The 19,449-nt window shown below is 46.2% G+C and overlaps 2 protein-coding genes across 2 annotated transcripts; one reads left to right on the top strand and one right to left on the bottom strand.

Annotated features, from left to right (window-relative positions):
- Window positions 1-1,581: 1,581 nt before the first annotated feature.
- Window positions 1,582-12,673, top strand: LOC311365355 (phospholipase A and acyltransferase 4-like; the record flags this gene model as incomplete). Its single annotated transcript, XM_084484864.1, has 5 exons — window positions 1,582-1,624; window positions 3,043-3,078; window positions 3,174-3,276; window positions 3,533-3,795; window positions 12,644-12,673. The coding sequence occupies exons 2-5, from the start codon at window positions 3,067-3,069 to the stop codon at window positions 12,671-12,673; spliced, it is 408 nt and encodes a 135-aa protein (XP_084340990.1). The 5' UTR covers window positions 1,582-1,624; window positions 3,043-3,066.
- On the bottom strand, window positions 8,651-9,874 carry gja4 (gap junction protein alpha 4; the record flags this gene model as incomplete). The annotated part of the gene is made up of 1 exon (XM_084484641.1): window positions 8,651-9,874. One exon carries the CDS (start codon window positions 9,872-9,874, stop codon window positions 8,651-8,653), a length of 1,224 nt encoding a protein of 407 aa, XP_084340767.1.
- Window positions 12,674-19,449: the final 6,776 nt, after the last annotated feature.

Genomic DNA, 19,449 nt, shown 5'->3' with positions numbered 1-19,449 from the left:
TCACATATGCGTTATGTGCTCATTCAAGCGGCTTTATGTGTGAGCGTGTGCTACAACGGTGACTGTTGTCACACCGGGTCAGCTCCGACAATGACAGGAAATGCAGTGACAATGCCGGCTGATTCCCAGAGGCCGGGCGTGCGACCTGGGGGAGAATCAGCCATAACACATCAGTTCTCTCTCTCTCTTTGTTTCTCTTTCTCTTTCTCGCTCATTCTCTTTCACGCTCTCTCTTTCTCTTGCTCATTTTCTTTCTCTTTCACTCTCTCTCTCTCTCTCTCTCTCTCTCTCTCTTCCTCCTACTCATTTGATCTGCCATTGTACACCAAAAAACTAAACCTCCCTTATCCAGCACAAAGCAAAGAAGTTAACAATGCAAACAAACGATGGAAGTGGTCTAGACATGGAGGAATACAATGCATGAGAGGAAGCTGTCACTTACGGTCCCCTCTGTCTTGAATGGAGTCACTCACCTCCTGATCGTAGTAGATTTAGTGTTTTACAGGATTTTCTCAGTTGGGTTTCATTGTGGTTCTTATTTACTCGACCAAATATATGTGATATCCTCCTACTCCTTGAGGAACAACTGTACAATTGAGGCTTATATGATTCCACGATAAGCTGGACTGTAACTTTTAATTTCGCTTCACCGTTACTTTTTATGACTCGACTTATTTATAACTCTGCTTGTGACGTGTGTCTGTGAGCCTCGCTCTGCAGGGGGGTAACAATTTGCTTGTGTTATTGGTTCAGAGGGAAAGGAACAGACCTGGAAACCAGGCTTCATAAGGAGAGAAAGCGGATGTAAAACGGATTGGCAGAGCGGACGGCCGGTCTGGACCACCCAGTGCAATCTGTTCCATGACCCTTCACACACACACATGCACACATGCACACGCACACACACACACACACACACACACACACACACACACACACACACACACATAAACTCAAATGGCAACACAAGCATATACATTCAGGCCAACATGCAATAAGACAAACGCCCATACAAATGCACACACACACACACACACATACAGAAATGCACACATGTACACACACACACACACACACACACACACACACACACACACACACACACACACACACACACACACACACACACACACACACACACACACACACACCTGGAATGAGATCAGCACACTGCCAGAGTTGTTTGAGAACAGGCTTTAAACAGGCCGCTTTGGCTGGCTCTATGCGGAACATTAGCTCAACAGTTTCAGCCAACTTACTGTTCAAACTAGAATCGTACAGTAAACCCTGGCCAAACAATGCACACTTTTGAAATAAGTTAACAATAACCATGATGGTTTTCGGTCAGCGTTTACCAATCCATAGAATGGATGGATAGAGAGCTTGCTTGAATGGATGGATAGAGAGCCCCCCCCCCCCCCCCCCCATAGCCATAGCAAGTATGAGTGAAGGCACACTCGTAGGCTTTGGTGGTTGGAAGATAACGGTTGCGCCAAAAATCCCCCCCTCCCCTTGCAAAGCTATGTGCATCCTTTATGATCTGTAATGAAAGTGAAAGATTTCTATTTCCTCTTTGGATCGAGCAGATGACTTACTCAGGGCTCTTCCTCAGACAAGCCTAGAGGTAGGATAAACTTTCTTTCTTTTTTAATATGTAGCCCTACAATCTAAGTTCAGATATAGGATGCTTTTTATGATGTTCTTTCACAGAAATAAGATCAAAATTCAACTGTTATCTGGTAGCTTGATTAAAACACCTCGATGTGTAGGCCTAGTCATAGCACAGCAGGCCTAGTGAAGGCTAAGCCCAGTTCAGACCAAAGATTCGCGACGCAACGACTTGCAACGAGACAGTTTTAGAACTTCGCAGGGGGAAAGTTGCAGCAGTGTGAACTGGTCGTCGCAAGGGGGCTGATGCCGTTGCAAGGAGTTGCAAGGAGTCGCCGAAGATTGAACATGTCAAATCGCCAGGTCCAGTTTTAGAACGCAACGATGTGGCTATTTCTCTTCAGCCAATCAGGACACAGCACAGAACAATTTAGGCTTGATAGGCCTACAAGTTGTAGATGCTAACGGTATTATCTTTGGTTCCAGAACAACGATTGTAGATAATGTTAGGCTTGAGCTGATTCATTGACATTATTTTAACGGGACCACCGTTACACGTTAGCCGTTGTTATGGTTACATGCTGCCAGTCAGACGTGCTCCCATTCCGACAGTCCTGTGCGCGTATGCAAATTAGCTATGTGCGCCAAACAGAAGAAGGGCCCTATCTTGCGCCCGGCGCAATTTACTTTCTACACCGACGCATGTGTCGTTGCTAGTTTGCACCCGGCGCAAAGCTGATTTTCCCCCGCAGCAACCAGGCACCACTACACTTGCATGTTAAATATTATGATGTCAAAGATTATTCATACGTGTGGAACTGCATAGAAATAGCGTCTGGATTGTGGAAACAATCCATAGGGCTTTTTTTTCCATAGGGCTGCATGAAATGAACATGAATGAAGTATAGTAGGCTATGCCATGCGTTAAAATAATAATAATAACAATAATACATTCGAGCAAAGTATATTGCAGGCTTCCAAAACAAAATCTAGTTTTAGGGTAGCTCCAGCGAATTACTACAATGCAGAAGTAGTGGAGAATGGCGAAACACAGCAACTCTAGCCTACTCTCAACCAAAATAAAAATAAAAATAATTGCAAACCTAAGTGAGGTTACTTTTTAGCAGGATGGAAGTGATGCTGATGCGGCTCTCAGCTGTGCCAGAGCGTTCACAATTGCTAGGGAGACCACCTGCCGTCGCCGCCCGGTGCAGCAGTGTGAACTGCCCCGTTTTTAGAACGTCTCAGCCCGTCTCGTCGCAAGGAGTCGCGAGTTGCAAGCAGTTGCGTCGCGAATCTTTGGTCTGAACTGATTTAAGATAAGATAATATTTAAATAGCCTAAAATGTGATTTGCTATTGGCGTGTTCGTGATTATTATGATAACCTCATTTTAATATTCAACCCTTTATGATTTTTGTTGTTAATTCCTAAGTTAGCTTGGAAAATTTGCATCAAGATGTCAACCGTGGTGAGTCTATGTCCAAACTGTTGAATGTCATTTGTATTGCTCTGCCTTAACTTATGACTGAAGGAGACTAAACAATATCTCTTATGTTTATTTAGGACCCACAGCCTGGGGACCTGATAGAAATCCCCAATTTTTTATTCCAACATTGGGCTGTATACATTGGAGACGGCCTCGTCGTTCACCTGACAGTACCAAATGGTAAGTAGGCCTAACAACACAAGACATTTCTTAAAATACGAACCAAACACAGGGCCTGCTGTCATATTCTCATATCTTAAACATATCCTACTTCAAGAAATCTTCATGTTATATTTTTGTTGAAGATGTGAATATGGGTCTGAAAGTGATAGAAATTCCCCAACTCTTTAATACATAACAAACATAGAAAAGACATTGTAATGCTTTAATTTCAGCATTGAGCGCCCCTCTCCTTTGTCTTATTTATACCATAAAGGATCCAGTGCAACAAGCAGCAGCAGCAGTGGTTGCAGCGGCGGGAAAGCTCTGGTGAAGAAGGAAAAACTGAAAGATGTTGCTCCAGGTAACAATTGGAAAGTCAACAATTTAATGGACGGCAAGTATCGACACCGGGACGCCAAGGTCATCGTGGAGGAAGCTCTCAAGCTGGTGGGCACCCAGCCACAGTTCTATCTCTTAGGAAGTAACTGCGAACACTTTGCTACAAACCTGCGCTACGGCATTGGTGAATCTCGACAGGTGAGCCTTCCTGGTGTGAAATGTGGGTACTGTGGTAACTACAGGGGAGGGCTACTATATTTATGAAATAGAGTATTTAATAAATATCTATCCTTCCTGTTATTGTGGACAACAGCATATATAATAGTATACACAGCATCACAATCAATTGTTTTGTGTGTGTGTGTGTGTGTGTGTGTGTTCTAGATAGATAATTTTAATAATCCTTTACAGGAAATTACAGTGTCACTGCAGTTAGTTTTGTGCATTGTAAAACCTTATAGCAGCTGGTATACGAGACTTCCTGTATCTCTCGGTTTTGCACATTGGTGCAATCAGACTCTGACTGAAGGTGCTACTTTTACATCTTCAGGGCGTGGAGTGGGGTTGGTCGTTATTGAACCCAGTTTGTTCAGCATTCCACCTGCTGGACCATTAATTGATCAGCCCCGACCACTGAGCCGGCCTCCCTAATCAACTTGTCCAGTGTGTTTTTGTCCGCTGTGCGGGCGCTTTCTCCCCAACAGGCCACAGAGGGGACAAGAGGGGACTCTGTGCAGGTTGACATCTCAGGTGTGATGGAGAGAGGGAGGGAAGGTGGAGAGGAAGCAGCAATGGTCAGCAGACCAGGTGGGGAGGCTGGGGTGGTGTGGGGCGGTCAAGTCTGTTGAAAAATCTGTTCAGATCATCAGCCAGACTCTGGTCGCCATCAGGCAGTGTACCGCCCTTCTGCTTCATGCCCGTGATCTTTCTCATTCTAGCCCATACCTGCTTCACTCTCCTCACCCTCAGTTCCTTTTGAAGTTCTTTGATTTTATTCCTGTCTGCCTTGCAGGTAATTCGTGTAGTGGAAGGAGTCATGCGCCCAGAACTAACTGTTGCCAAAACACTGGGTTGGTTGGGTTCCAAGGCCGGGAAAATGGTCGGCCTGTTCTAAAAATCTAAACCTAAAACACAATAGATAAGAGTATGTGATATTAACACAATTGAAACCAAATGTTTAATGACAAACTTGTAGTTCATGTTGTCAGTTTGTAATACATTATCTTGCAATGTGTTTATTACTTAATTAAAGGAATTAATACTCAGTCTTTGTAAATTTGTTCTGTTGTGCAACGGCAGGAGGAAGAGGGACATGCCGAATAAAGACTAGCTGTTACTTTATTGTATTATTTTATCGAACATTTGAGACTTAACACAGATTTAAAATCTCTCTTACTAGGGTCACCTGGCTGGTACGATATTGTAGCAATAGACCTGAAACCACACACACACACACACACGCACAGACAAGGACACACACACACACACACACACACACACACACACAGGGAGGGAATGAGAAATGATGGAGAGTAAAGTCTGATACAGCAGTCCTAATATGTTTGAGCAGAATTTCATGGAGGAGAAGTCAAAGTGCCTGAGCCGGAACCAAGGGGCGGAGTTACGCATGGTTTCCTGTTTCATTAGAGATATTCAACCAATAAGAAACATCTTCATTATGTGTTCATGTCTTCATCAAGAGCAGCCACACAATCAAATTTTGGAGAAAGAATCTAGCTGGTATGAAACAAAAGTCGTGAAAGATATGGTCACTCTCCTTTGTTTGAATGGTGTCCAACATTTCCATGTTTCCCTCCTGAAACCCGTCACCTCTAACACGTTGGCTTAGTATTGTTATTTTTTTTACATATTGTTATTAGCATTATTGATGATATTCGAATGTTTTGTTTGTTAAATTAGTTGACTTGAGTTGTCTCATCTTGAATATATCTTCTATTTATGCATGAGGCCTGTGTAGGACCAGTAATATTTGCAAACCGCCCCCCTTAAAAATAATGTTAATTTTCTTATGGTGGCACACTCTGGCCTACACTATCTGTTGCAAGAGACCGTTTACTAAATAAACTACTGTCCCTTAGACTAGTTACAAGGTGAGAGAATAGTTGTCCAATTTTCCTGTGTAAATGGGCTAAGGACTAAGGAATAGTTCACAACTCAAAATGCATAACTATGTAGTTGTTTATCCTTGGTCCACCACTAAGTGATGCAATTTGACATCAGCTGGTTCTTTCTTACACTTAACAAAACCTTGTTTATGTGAGAATCGCGTGAGGAAATACATCTTCTTTAGGAAATACATGTATCTAGTAGCAAAAAGTGTGTGTTAAACATTCAAGTTTCCCTTTCAGTACAATGGTTTTCTATAAGATAGGTAGCTAACTTTATTGCCATGTCAACACAGTTGGAATTTGTCTTAGTGCCACACAGGGTTAGGGTTATCATTCATGCTATTGCAACTTCCCATAAAGTGTTTGTGCAGTCTATAAAGTGCAGAATTCATTTAGTACAGGTTTACTCTAGCATTGAGGAGCCTAATAGCCCAAGTAACTAAGTAACTATATCTGGCCAACCATAAGCAGAATAATAATAATACATCTTATTGGTGTTGCACTTTTCCAGGTACTTAAAAACAAGCTGATCTCGTGATTTTGATTTTTTTTCCTATACTAAGAAAAATGTAATAACCACTTTATATTTAATCATCAAAAGGTTAGGAAGGGCATTTGTTTTGTTCACGTTATTGGTGTCAAAAGTACAAGAAATTGAATTGACCTAAATGTGCTGTAAACAACCAAAACATATTTATTGAAATAAATTATGATTGTGGCCTACACAGCCAAATAGGCACTCCCTTGAATCAACTCTTTTTTGTCAAAAAATTCCCAGTCCCTCTTGTTCTGAATGAAAATCACTAAGTAAGTGACCCCAATCCTGTAGAGTACCAATTGTGTAGCACAATATAGAACTATCCACAGAGATAGAAGGCAGAGAGGATTTTATCACCTGAGTAGCATAATGGAGTGGGTGTCCTGGGACTTATAAACAACAGACAGAGTGAGGAAGTGCTCCCAGTCGTATTCATTTACACTGGCATATAAATGATGCTGTTTTGTTTCGCTGCATCCAGAGCTGCTGTGCTGCTGATTTAAAATGAAAAGAAAAAACAACAACCATTAAATCAATGTGAGTTGTTTTGTTAGTTTTTGTTTTTTTCTGCTTATGTGGGCTGGCTTTAATGCTGGATGGCTCAGCCAGCCTTCCTGCTGTAATAATGTGTTTGTATCGCTTCCAAAGGTCCTTACCGTGATCGATTCCAGTCTTCAGTATGGTGACAGCATAGCCGGAAGATGGTCGGCGCAAGGCAAAATATTATGGATAGTGTCTCACCACAAGCAATCAAACACACACCACAATATCTAGAAAAGCGTGGTCATAAAAACGTCACTCAATATCGTATATATACAGTACGGTATACTCTTATGGAGTGCAATCCATGCAGCATAACAAAGAGAGGACTTTATCAAGTATCAGGTGTTGTAATAACACGTGCTGATAAGAAAAACATGACATCAGATGCAAAAAAAACATTGGATTACTCAATACTAACAAAAACATTTGGTCATCTTTACACCCCGAGCTAAATTGCCTGTAAACAAAACACTAAACATGTCGTTCTTTCCATAGCATTTAATTCATATTATTAAATAACCATTTCACATCAATATATTACCTTCCACTATTTCAACACTTCAAGGTACAATTCTGCGAAGCCTGTACCGCATTTAACAAGTTTGCGCAATTACTTGACATCATATACCTTCATTACAACCTCATTTACAACAATGTACATGCCTCCCGTTGTACTTCCCATTCTTCTCTAGTTTACAGCACAATATTTTTTTTCTGTTTTTCCCTTACCATCACCGAGTAAAATATGATGCTTACTGCCAAGGTCTCAGTTCTACATCTAGCTTCAATCTGAGCAACACTGTGTGTGTGTGTGTGTGTGTGTGCGTGTGTGCGTGCGTGCATGCGTGCGTGTGTGTTTTGGTTTGTATATGAATGTGAATGTGTGTGTTTGTGTGGGCCTGTGTCTGCGTGTGTTTGTGTGTGTGAGTGTGTGTAATTTTGCCTCGATTTGTGTGTATGTGTGTATTTTTGCATGTGTGGTGTATGTGTGTGCGTCACCACCCCCTTAGGGAATAGAGTGGGTCCCAGAGTCCGGCACATTCTACCACAGTCCAGTTGTCCAAGTGGAGCAGAGCCATGTCCGGAGAGTAAAGGGGAGGAGGAAAGACTGTTAGGATCATAAAGAGCAGAGACCGAGACTGCACAGTCCACCCCATGCTCTATGTTTCTCTCAGTGTACGGTTACGGACTCCCTGAGAGGGTGCTACAAGGGACTGACTCAATCAGAGGCCTCAGTGGAATCCTGTATAAAATCACCATCATTCGGCCTACATGTCCCCCCCCTGGCCCCTCCAACACCGCCCATAGGCAGCCCCACACCCCTGCCACGCTTTGATTCTAAGCCATTAAGCGAGAAACTGAAGAGATCTCATGACTGCGATCTCCTCTCATGCTCATATTCTTCGCCAAGCATCAGTTCCCCCCTCCCACCCCCCTCTGCCCCACCCCCTCCCGCCATCCTCCTCGCCTCCAGGGGAAGCGTTTTCAAAATGGTTGTCGTTTTTTTTTTTTTTAACTGCTCAGTTTATCTGTTGAAGGCTCTGCTTTAAAGTCTCTGAATGTTCTGGGCCCTGGAGAGGAGAGGGTGGGGGTGGGGGGGGCTTTCTCTGTGACACAGCCCTTCTGTTTGTTTTGAACATTTGACGTTAGCGTGCGCGTGTGTGTGGGTGTGTGTGTGTGTGTGTATGTGTGTGTGAAAAAAGCTGATGGGTCACTGAACAGAGATTTCTTTCTCCTTTTTTCATCTATCGCCACATCACACTCACAGATGTGTAAATATATATATATGAGGTATAAAAAAAGATGTCCATGGACTTAATTGGCCTCCAGATGGATACCAGCGTCATACATAGTGTTTCAGCTTGGAATGGCCTTTGTGGTTGTCTTTCCTGTGTTTCCCGTTGCCGTGGATGTGCTTCTTCACGTGGGCCCTGGGGGAATGTGTGCTGCGCATCCCACCCAGGCAGTTCAGATAGCTGGGCGGGATGTCGCTCTCGCCGTCCCCCCCTCCCCCGCCGGCCCCCCAGTTCACCTCGGACCTCAGGGTGTCCACCAACACGTAGCTCCTGGGGGGCTCGGGGTGGCCCTCTCCGGGGACACCGGCGGCGGGGCGATACGAAGGGGCTTCCTGCGCCGGGAGTGTGATCGGGGCGTGGTCCGCCCCTGGCCGCTGTCGCCGCGGCGACGACGACGACGACGATGGCGACGGCGAGGCGGTAGCCCGGCGGTAGCGCTTCTCCAGCCGCTGGGAGACGGCCAGCTGGAGGAGGTGGAGGAGCTCCGCCAGGTTGAGGAGCAGGGAGAGGCCGGCGATGGCCTGCGTGTAGATGGTGAAGATGGTCTTCTCGGTGGGACGGGACACGAAGCAGTCCACCGTGTGGGGGCAGGGGAGCCCCACGCACTCGTAGAGCGCGGCGACGACAAAGCCGTCGTACAGCGCCCACAGGCCGGCCATGAAGCCCGCCTCCAGGAGCACGGTGACGGCGACGCTGACGGTGTACGCCCCCAGCAGCCGCCCCCTCAGCTTCGGAGACTCCGGCGCCTCCTGGGCCGACTTGCCGGCGTTCCCCCGCGCGCCCACGTTCTCGTCCCCCTCTTCCCGGATGACCTCCAGTCCCTTCCCGTTCCTGGCCGCCCTCGCCCCGGAGGACGCCTCCGTCGCGCGGCTCCGGCCCCCCTGATGCTCCGCCCCCTCACCCTCCTCCTCCTCCGCCTTCTCCTCCTCCTCCGCCTCCTCCTCCTCCTCGGACTTGTCCTTGGCCGTGCGCACCGCCACGTAGCCAAAGTAGAAGATGGAGGGCGTGGAGACGAAGATGACCTGCAGCACGAAGTAGCGGAAGTGGGAGATGGGGAAGGCGCGGTCGTAGCACACAGACTCGCAGCCGGGCTGCTGCGTGTTGCACACAAAGTTGCACTGCTCGTCGTCCCAGGCCGACTCGGCGGCCACGGCCAGCACCAGCATGCGGAACAGGAGCAGCACGGTGAGCCAGACGCGGCCCACGCGCGTCGAGTGCTCCTGGCCCTCCTCCAGCAGGTGCTCCAGGAAGGACCAGTCGGCCCGGGACATGGTAGCCCCCCCCCACCACCGCCCGCCGCTAGTCTGGTAGGGACCTGGGTTGGGGGGAGGGTGGGGTGGGGTTGGGGGTGAAGAGGGGGTGGAGGAGAAGAATGGGGGAGGGAAAAGGGGGGATGAGAGGGGTGGATGGTGTGGGGGGGGGAGGGGGGGGGTCAAAGGATGAGACTAGGGGGAAGAGAGAGAGAGGGGGGGGGGAGAGAGAGAGAGAGAGAGAGAGAGAGAGAGAGAGAGGAAATGGTAGTTTGGTAAAGGGAGATAGAGGTGACAGAGGAAGGGTTAGATAAGATTTAAAAAAATACATACATACACAAGATAAAGCAGCCCTTTTCCTTGCGAGACAAAACAACTTGAAGCTAAAACGATTCATAGAAACTCAAGGATTTGAGTTTCTCCTTAATGTGGCTCCAATAGTATGTCTGTTTTTCTTTACTATTCTGGAACAGAAACAGCTCCTCTTATTTATTATTCCATGACCTCACAGCAACATCACACTTGCACAAGCCTCCTCTAAACAAAGTAACTGTGTGTGTGTGTGTGTGTGTGTGTGTGTGTGTGTGTGTGTGTGTGTGTGTGTGTGTGTGTGTGTGTGTGTGTGTGTGTATGTGTGTGTGTGTGCTACCATGTGATGAAGCCATAAAAAGATCACAGAAATGAAAAGAATAGTGTACTTTTTAAAAGTCTATTATTTAATGTTTAAATACATTACTAATATGTATCTGCTATAATAAATGTCTCTGACATAAATCTATTAGCTGGATAAATCCATCAAAGATGTCCCTGGAAATGTCTGTTATTTTGCTCATACAAACATTGTCTCGTTGTTGAATCACACACTATAATATATACTATATATTTTCACACACACACACACACACACACACACACACACACACACACACACACACACACAATATATACATACACACACACACACACATAAATATCATATATACACATAAACTCTCATGGCTACATGAACCTCTGCATACAACACCCTGGAGACTTGTATAGATAGTGTATTTACTTTGGCTTTGTTCTGTGTTTGTCAGTTATTAGTTTTCGTCTTCTGTGAAGAAGACAAAGAATATAACTCAATTGGACTGAATACACCAGCCCTTACCTGTAAACTCAACGATTTGATGTGATCGAAATACAAAAAAAATCTGAAAGATCTGTCGGAGACTCGGTTTATAAGGATACTGTGTGTTATATAAAGTTTGACACGGTATGTAAGAGATGTAATTAGTGATGCTGGGCTGTGCGCTCTTACCTGTCTTCTTCTAAAAGCCCGGTTAGTCTCGTTGTTCGCGTAGTCTGTACGGTAGGTCTACAGCGTGGGATGTGAGTGTAGACTAGGTCCCGTCTTCATAGCGGCGGTCTGACAGAGGCCAACTCTGTTTGCAATCTTCGAGGAGCGCTGTAATCGGAAAAAGTAGGGGGAACTTTCCCATGGCCCTCCCTCGGGATCCCAGTTTAGGAAACGAGCTGGAGGAACCTAAAATAGCTGCTATTCGTCCAGCCTTCCTCAAGTGTAAAGATCGCTTTGATTGTGTTTAATTGTGTAAAACGGGTTTTGTTTTTGACGTGTTATGTTTTCTATTGTTTATTATTTTTTAAGATTTGTAATGGTGTGCAATTTAACGTGAAGAGCATATCCACTGGGGATGTGAATGGCTTTTAAGTAATGAGGGATGGGAACGTAAGCCTACTTGTTAGATAAACGCATTAAAGAACGCGTGATTTTTTTTTCCGTTATCCTCTTGTAGCCTATTTATTTATTTTATTCTGGATTATTTCAGTAGGTTTGTTTGGCACGTATGCAATAAAAAAAGGACCCCACGCAAAATCCTGTAATTTCCCGTTATTCCACGCAACGGCGCCAGTCGCCCTTTAATTACTCCAGCCGTGTGACGTCAGGCCGATCGATGAGTCCTGATCGCCAGTGAGATAGCTTATAATAATACGTATCATTGTTTGAGTTCCACGTCGATCGAGGAAATCTATTACCACTAAGTACACTCAGATTCGTTTCATATTTCATACGTTTAGTATTGAATCGTTGATATAGTTTTGTTTTGAGTAGTAGGCTAGTAAAACATTGGATTCTGATGCCTCAGCAATGGTCCACACAATTTTCCTCCCTGCTCTAAGCTTTAATACACGGATTAGGCCTATCATACACAACCACTGTCCTCGCTCCTCGCCTTGGTCTAGTCAGGGAATGAAACGGCAGTGATCCCCTCTGACGCTTGTATCTTTCGGTTGGCAGTTACATCCACGGATGAACAGTCTACTAGGCCTCCGCCGTGTCCTGCTTTACCCCAACCGGATCAACACGTGTTGGTCAACATTGAGTTTACCCATTTTTCACATAGGTGTCATCCTAGGATAAACACAGCTGTCGCTCATAACACTAATGAGGGGTCTGCTTCTTTATATGGGCTCGGGAAGTACACTACACTAGTGAAGCTAAGACACTTTGACCATTGCTGATGCATTGTCACACATAAATGAAGCACCTAGCCAATGTTGGCCTACTGTTAGGGGCTGCTCTGTCCTGCTCTGTGAAAAAGGTTAATTTACTTCAATCGTCACATGATCAACTTACATAACCCTATCTTCAACTAGACATTTAGGTCTTGAATCAATATTGTTACTGCATTGTTGCAATGACGTATGCTTCAATGATCTGTTTATTGTTTTGTTTTTTTAAATAGGGCCTCATTGTGTTGTCTCTCTGTATGTTTGCATTGTGTTCAGGGAACAATTGGACGGCAACAGAGGCGCTGAGCTGAACAGCTGGAGAACGCAACGCTGACACATTGGCGACGGGTATTTAAATAAAACACTTGGTGAGGCCTAATTAAAGAGATTGATGAAGGGCTGGACTGTGATTGGCTGAGGGACGGGGATGCATCATCTAACTGTCTGGGTTTATTATCACTGCGTGTGATAAGCATCTGCTAACAAAATTGCTGCATCATGAATGGAGAAACGCACTGGATTGAGCATTGATGTGTGCCATCAAATCAAACCGTCTTTTCATGGCTTGTGGTGGCCAAGCATTCACGGCCATCGCTCTTGGATCCTTCCATATCAGCTCTTTCTGTTTTTGCGAAAAGCAGAATTCACCAAGTGTTGGATTGTTCAGACGTTGGTGCCATTTAGTGTTAAGCAGAAACATGGTAGGAAGTAAAACTGCAACATGCACATGCTGGTGGATCCACAGTCCTGCATAATGTTATCTATCTAGCTATCGATGAATCTATCCAACTACTGTCTGTGTGTCTGTCAGTGTTTACATCTATATAAAATGTAAATCTGTCTATCCGTCTATCTCTATATCTTTATATCTATATGTTCAAGCTTTTGTCATAACTCACTCCAATAGAAAGAGCAGAGTTAATTCAATTCAACAACAACATTTCAATACAAATTCCCGGTTTCCCCCCAGCGGCCCCCTAAGGCTGTCCTGGTCTCCCCTGGTCTGTGGTGGTGTTGTTAGGTCAATCATCTCCTCTGTCCCCATCCCCTTCCCGGGTGTCTCTCCGGGCCCCTCCTTACACCAGGGGGACCCGCTCCCTGACAGTCGGTATCGATCCGGGGCCGGGGCCTGTGCAGGGCAGCAGAGAATGCCACAAATGCGTCCATTCATTGGGAGGCCAATGACAGCTTTATTAGAGGAGGAGGACAAGGCAGATCCCCAGTGCTTCCCCCGCATCAGAGGAAAAGCCCCAGAAGGATTGGAGGGATAGACCTGGGCACTAAGCTTTATTTTTTCAAGATCTATCGAAGAGGGGATCAATGTGTTTGTACAGCAGCACAGCCGCAGCTAGTGTTTGGATGCAGAGAGATAGTGAGAGAGAGAGAGAGAGAGAGAGAGAGAGAGAGAGAGAGAGAGAGAGAGAGAGAGAGAGAGAGAGAGAGAGAGAGAGAGAGAGAGAGAGAGAGAGAGAGAGACATAGAAGGAGGGAGAGAGAGAGTGAGAGAGACAGAGAAGACAGAGAGAGAGAGAGATGGAGAAGATATATATATAGAGAGAGAGAGAGAGAGAGAGAGAGAGAGAGAGAGATGGAGAAGACAGAGAGATGGTGAGAAAGAGAGCGAGAGATAGTGAGAGAGAGCAAGAGGGAGAGGGGGAAAGAGAGAGGTGACTATCATCTACAACGGTCCTGGTGATTTACATTTCACAGAAAGCTCAGAATAAGGTGTCCTTCATGGCGCCCCACAAGCAGAGTATAAATAGACATGAAGGTAACTAGAAATAATATCTCGTATGACTTGACACCAGATGGGATCTTACCAGCGGCCATGTTACAAACGGTCACTATTCTTCCATCTCATCAAACACACTTGAGCCTGTGTCTCAGTTCAGTTTCAAAACTCTTATTTTTTCTTTTTTACTCACTAGCTGGAAATCAACGCCGCAATCAATTCACTCCCCACTCCATCAACAGTTATCCAACGTCAGGGCGCGTCAAGAGTGCAGTTTCTTATGCTATCTCATCATTTATCAGATGTTTTCATCCAACGCGTCACAGTGATTTTGCTCCATGTCAACGAGCAGGTAGGTGATTGGCATCTTGCTCAAGGATGCCTACACAGGCATACTGCAAACATTGGGATTCAAACCCTTAACAATATCCTTTCTTCACACAATGTATTAACATTATTATCCCCGTGATGGATGTATGTTAGTAGAGCCAGCATATCTAAATCACAGACCCACATTATCAAGTCTGTGTTTAGTGCTGGGTCCTTCGTTACCTCCCAAAACGACTTGATTTGATGTGCTGTGAAATCCACCAAGGCACATATATGTGTGGCAGGTGGCACAAGGCCAAGATGTAAATTACATCTGTGATGAATGATGCATAGTGCTGGAGCCGGGGTGGGGTGATGGGAGATGGGAGGGGGAGGAGGGCGACGACGACATGTTGCATTGCTGCCTGGCATTCACATCCATTGCTGCTGAACTTTTGTTTACACGTCGATCCAAGGGTCGGCCCAAGGCTTAACACATTTTCAAAGCAATTTAGCAAAAGAGTGATGGTGGAGGCAATTAGTTTTTTTTTTCTTTTTAGGAATTAAGAAAAACTCCATACCTTGGCCACCAGGGGCGTGACTGGCGTGTTTGTGATGATGCTCAGTGAAGTGCTATTGGGGGTAACTAGGAGTCATTCGCTCCGCCAGAATGTCAGCACCACTTACTCGGGGTTCATTCGATGCAATTGATTCGAAAGTGTCAAGCACATGGCCAAAAACTCATACACAGACACGTGACAGGAAAACAGACACGAAGAAGTCCGATAATACCCGTGACGAACACGTGATGCACTGGTTTCACACGCGCCTCTCTGCAGCGCCACAGTGACGCTGACCGTGGTGCTGAAACCCCAGACCGGGCTCCACTGTGCGAGGCTTTCCTCTTGCTATGTTCTAGATTGAGTCATGGTTTGTTGTGTTGTTAATGACGGTGGGTTGTGGTTGCAATGAGTGAGATAATGATTTAAAAATGTTGTAGAAACTAATTTATACAACTTATAGCCTGTAAACGAACAAATATATATTTTTAGCTTGAACCCACTAATTCTGTGTGTGTGTGTGTGTGTGTGTGTGTGTGTGTGTGTGCGTGCTTGTGTGCGTGTGCTTGTGTGTGTGTGTGTGTGTGTGTGTGTGTGTGTGTGTGTGTGTGTGTGTGTGTGTGTGTGTGTGCGTGCGTGCGTGCGTGCGTGCGTGCGTGCGTGCGTGTGTGTGTGTGTGTGTGTGTGATAACCCGGTTGCTGTTCAAAGTATTTTCCTTGCTGTCTGATTGCGCTCTGACTTCTCATGGGTCGCGACGTCTCTGTGGGCGAAGTGGCGCTGAATTAATTTACGCGGCATCTGAGAAATTAACACCAAAGGCTTCGTGGCTCCTGTTAAAGTGACGTGCTGCTTAACTGCTCCCGTCAGGGCACGAGGGATAAAACCACCGAGGCCTCTTTCGGATGCGTGAACTCACTTCTACTCAGGGCTGCGGCGTGCAGCGTGACTCTGATAAAGGAGTGACTGCACCTGCAAGGTGATGATGAATCACATGAGTGTGTATCTATTTTTTGTAAATCAGCATCGACTATCCAAGACGATCTGCATAGCCCAAATTAAAAAAACAGTCCTGCAGATAATTGTATCCATAATTTCCAATCATAACGGAAAACACAATAAAGAAACGACCCCCGAGCTATCAAATTGAATGTACTGTTCTTACCTTCGCTCTACCCCCCCCCCCCCCCCCTCTCTCTTTCTCTCTCTCTCTCTGGGTCTCTCTCTCTTTCTCTTTGTCTCTCTCTGTTTCTCTCTCTCGTGCAGGAGAAGTGCACGAAATGCCTTTCGCTCCACTGTGCTCTGACCCATTTACAGCCTAAGTTAAACGCTCTATTTGATGGCGTATCCAGGGGTGGGAGCCGCGTTTAAATGTGCAGCTCGATTACATCACTGAAAGGAAGGGCATTGCCGCTACAAACACACTTTTTTTTTTGTAGAGATAACGGATATAGTCTGAGTTTTTTTCTCCTACAACCATCAATGACACGTTGTTGGTTAAAGCCCATTAAGCTTTTCAATTAAAACGATATAACCCTTCCAAATATACTGTTTATGTTATAGGCCTACTGTATATACTGTATGTCTGCACTCTATACGCCTGCCTGTGTGTGTGTGTGAGAGAGAGAGAGAGAGAGAGAGAGAGAGAGAGAGAGAGAGAGAGAGAGAGAGAGAGGAGAGAGAGAGAGAGAGAGAGAGAGAGAGAGAGAGAGAGAGAGAGAGAGAGAGAAACGGTTTATTTGCCCCCCTCCTAACAACTAGGAGCCGAGCAGGAGTGCAGTGGACCAATCGCTCGCTGTCCTGCTGCTTCGTCCTCCCGGTGGGGAAGTGAGAGCTCAGCCCAGCTCACTCGGCGACCGGCGGAGAAGTTAACGGAGCTGCTGCCACGTGAAGCGACCGCTGGCTCTCTCCGTATCCCATTCGACGCGGGAGCAGCTGCAGCTGCGGAATACCGTCGACTGCCTGTTTGACCGAAGGGTTCGTCTCTGAAACCGTCGGCATCTCGAGGTAAGAAGAAGCTGACTGTTACGAGGTTTGGGGAATGCGGGTGAGAGGAGATGAAGCGGTTGCAGGTTATTCTATACGCAGATGTTTCCTTTGCCATTGGCTCCACGTTGCCGTGTGTGAGTCCATGCATGGTCGTGGTTGGGTCTTCAATCTCTCTTTATGTTCGTGTTTGGGTTGCCGTGCTCAATGCTGATGTGGTCGCCGACGTGATTGGCTTTCGGAGCGCTCGTGTCCTGGGCTCACAGCTGTGTCAACTTGACAGCCTATCTAGAAGTTGCGCCATTCCGCATGCAGTGGGGTTGTTTGAGCAAAATGATTCCTGCAGGACAACCGGAATTTCAATGCCCATCTATTGGAAATGGCCTCGAGATCTCGGAACGAGTTTAATCGGAGCGTAAATGTTCTTTGAACCGTTAGCAATCATCGTGTAGCGTGCGTGTGTGTGTGTGTGTGTGTGTGTGTGTGTGTGTGTGTGTGTGTGTGTGTGTGTGTGTGTGTGTGTGTGTGTGTGTGTGAGAGAGATGGTGTGTGTGTTTGTTACGTGTCCCGGGGTGGAATTCGCTGAGGCTGGGGCATCACTTTTTACCTTGCAAGCGGTGGAGAGGCACCATTAGTTGATCACACGGGAGGCATTGCGTACAACCAATGGGATAAGGTCCGCAAGACCACCCTGGTTTACGAATCCACACGAGTGGGGGGAAAAAGGCTATGCGTATACGGTATAACGCTATGTAGGCTAGACACCGCAAAGCAAACCGTCCTAGCGCTAGTAATTAATGACGGCCCCACTCACAGCCAGCACGCCGATAATCAATAACGAATCGTGCATGCAAAAAAAACCCATGCATTTCTATTTCCCGCCCATTTCTATGCACTTCGCAAAAAGACGTGACACAGAAACTATCGCTGCAAGTCCTCGAGCCGCTGGCTTAATCTCCCATCCCGTCCGCCCGAGCAGTGCGGACACCGCCGTCAACCTCTCCCTCATCGACACGGGGGCTCCATGGACGGCCGTCGAACCGGGGGCTAGCCTACGCATAAGGTATAAACACGACCCGATCTCAAAGTGCGTTTGGGACCAAAGAGGGCCTGCTGCAGTGTGGTGGTCTGACACTGTTGTAATTTTGGTCCGGTGTCAAAAAAAAAAGGTTGGAGAATGTGTCCCGTCTCCCCTGAGACGGCATGGATGGAAACATCTGTTTAAAATGTGACAGTTACCGCCCATTCTTCCTACATCAAAGGCACAGCACGGCTATTTGGCACATTCATCTTTTACTGAAGAAATCCTATGCCTTTCAGAGACGTCACGCCAGTGTGGCATTGATTTCACTTAATTTGTTCTAAATAAAAAAAGGCCAATTTTCCCATTTGGTAAATTGCATATGTGCAGATTAACCAAGCAAAGAGCGCTATGGGGAGTTACGGAGCGTGATTGGGCGAAGGCGTGTGTGTGTTTGTTCATGGATTTTCGTCTGCTGCTAGATTGATTACTCCAACATCCATGCTGTATCTCTTTCTGGGTGAAAAGGGTATGCTTGTGCTGGGGCGCGGGGCAGCTCTTCCAGCCTTCATGCTCTGTTGCTCTGGTGTAAAATACTGAAATGGGGGGACGTTTCATCACGGTGTAGGGGCTGAAGCTATAGGCCACACATTGGCTCATATCTCCCAGTATTAATGGGCAGTACATCAAGCGTACAGAGCGCCGTTTGCCAATGCTCTGTTTCTTAACTCGCCTCCCTTCCCCCCTGTTTTTCTCTCCCTAGGTTAGTACAGGGCTCGGCTTGGCTCATAAAGAGGCCATTTTGCATATTGCATGTCAATAAAGCACTCAACTCTGGCACAGGGCAGGGAATGGGTCTCTTAGGGGTAGGGGTAGGCAGCAGTACAGTACAGAACAGACAGTACAGTACAGTACAGTACAGTACATTTGTGCCGGCTTTATTAATGTCTCTCTGTGAAAAAGGATAGCAACACTGGACTGTTTGACCCTCAGAAGTCTGTCGTGCTGCAGGGTAAATTCTTTGCCAACGCCTGTTGTTCAAACGGGGTCAAACGGTCAGAAACGGAAGCAACAATTGAATGACATTGAAGGATGTGCCTTGTGTGTGTGTTCCTGTACTGATGAGAAGCCTGTGTGTACAGGTATTGACAATCGGTGGATAGGCTGGTTTGATTCCACCCTATTCCATACGGCTCTAACCAGCAGCGACGTCTCAGCAGGTGAGCAGAAACAACTGCCATGGTTACGGGAGAGGCCGACATACAGGAAATGTGTTTGAAATGAACACAGCGTTTGACGGCGAGGGTTTTTCACAATCCGTGAGGCGGTAATTAAACCTAAAGAGGGACAACGGCACCAGAACCAGACCCAGCCATATCCCATGGTTATGTGGCGCACGCGCACACACACACACACACACACACACACACACACACACACACACACACACACACACACACACCACACACACACCCCA

The sequence above is a fragment of the Micromesistius poutassou genome (assembly GCF_964030765.1).
Source record: "Micromesistius poutassou genome assembly, chromosome: 20".
Taxonomy (NCBI): Eukaryota; Metazoa; Chordata; class Actinopteri; order Gadiformes; family Gadidae; genus Micromesistius; species Micromesistius poutassou.
Note: the sequence above shows the minus strand (reverse complement) of the source record. Positions and strands in the feature narration are given on the sequence as shown.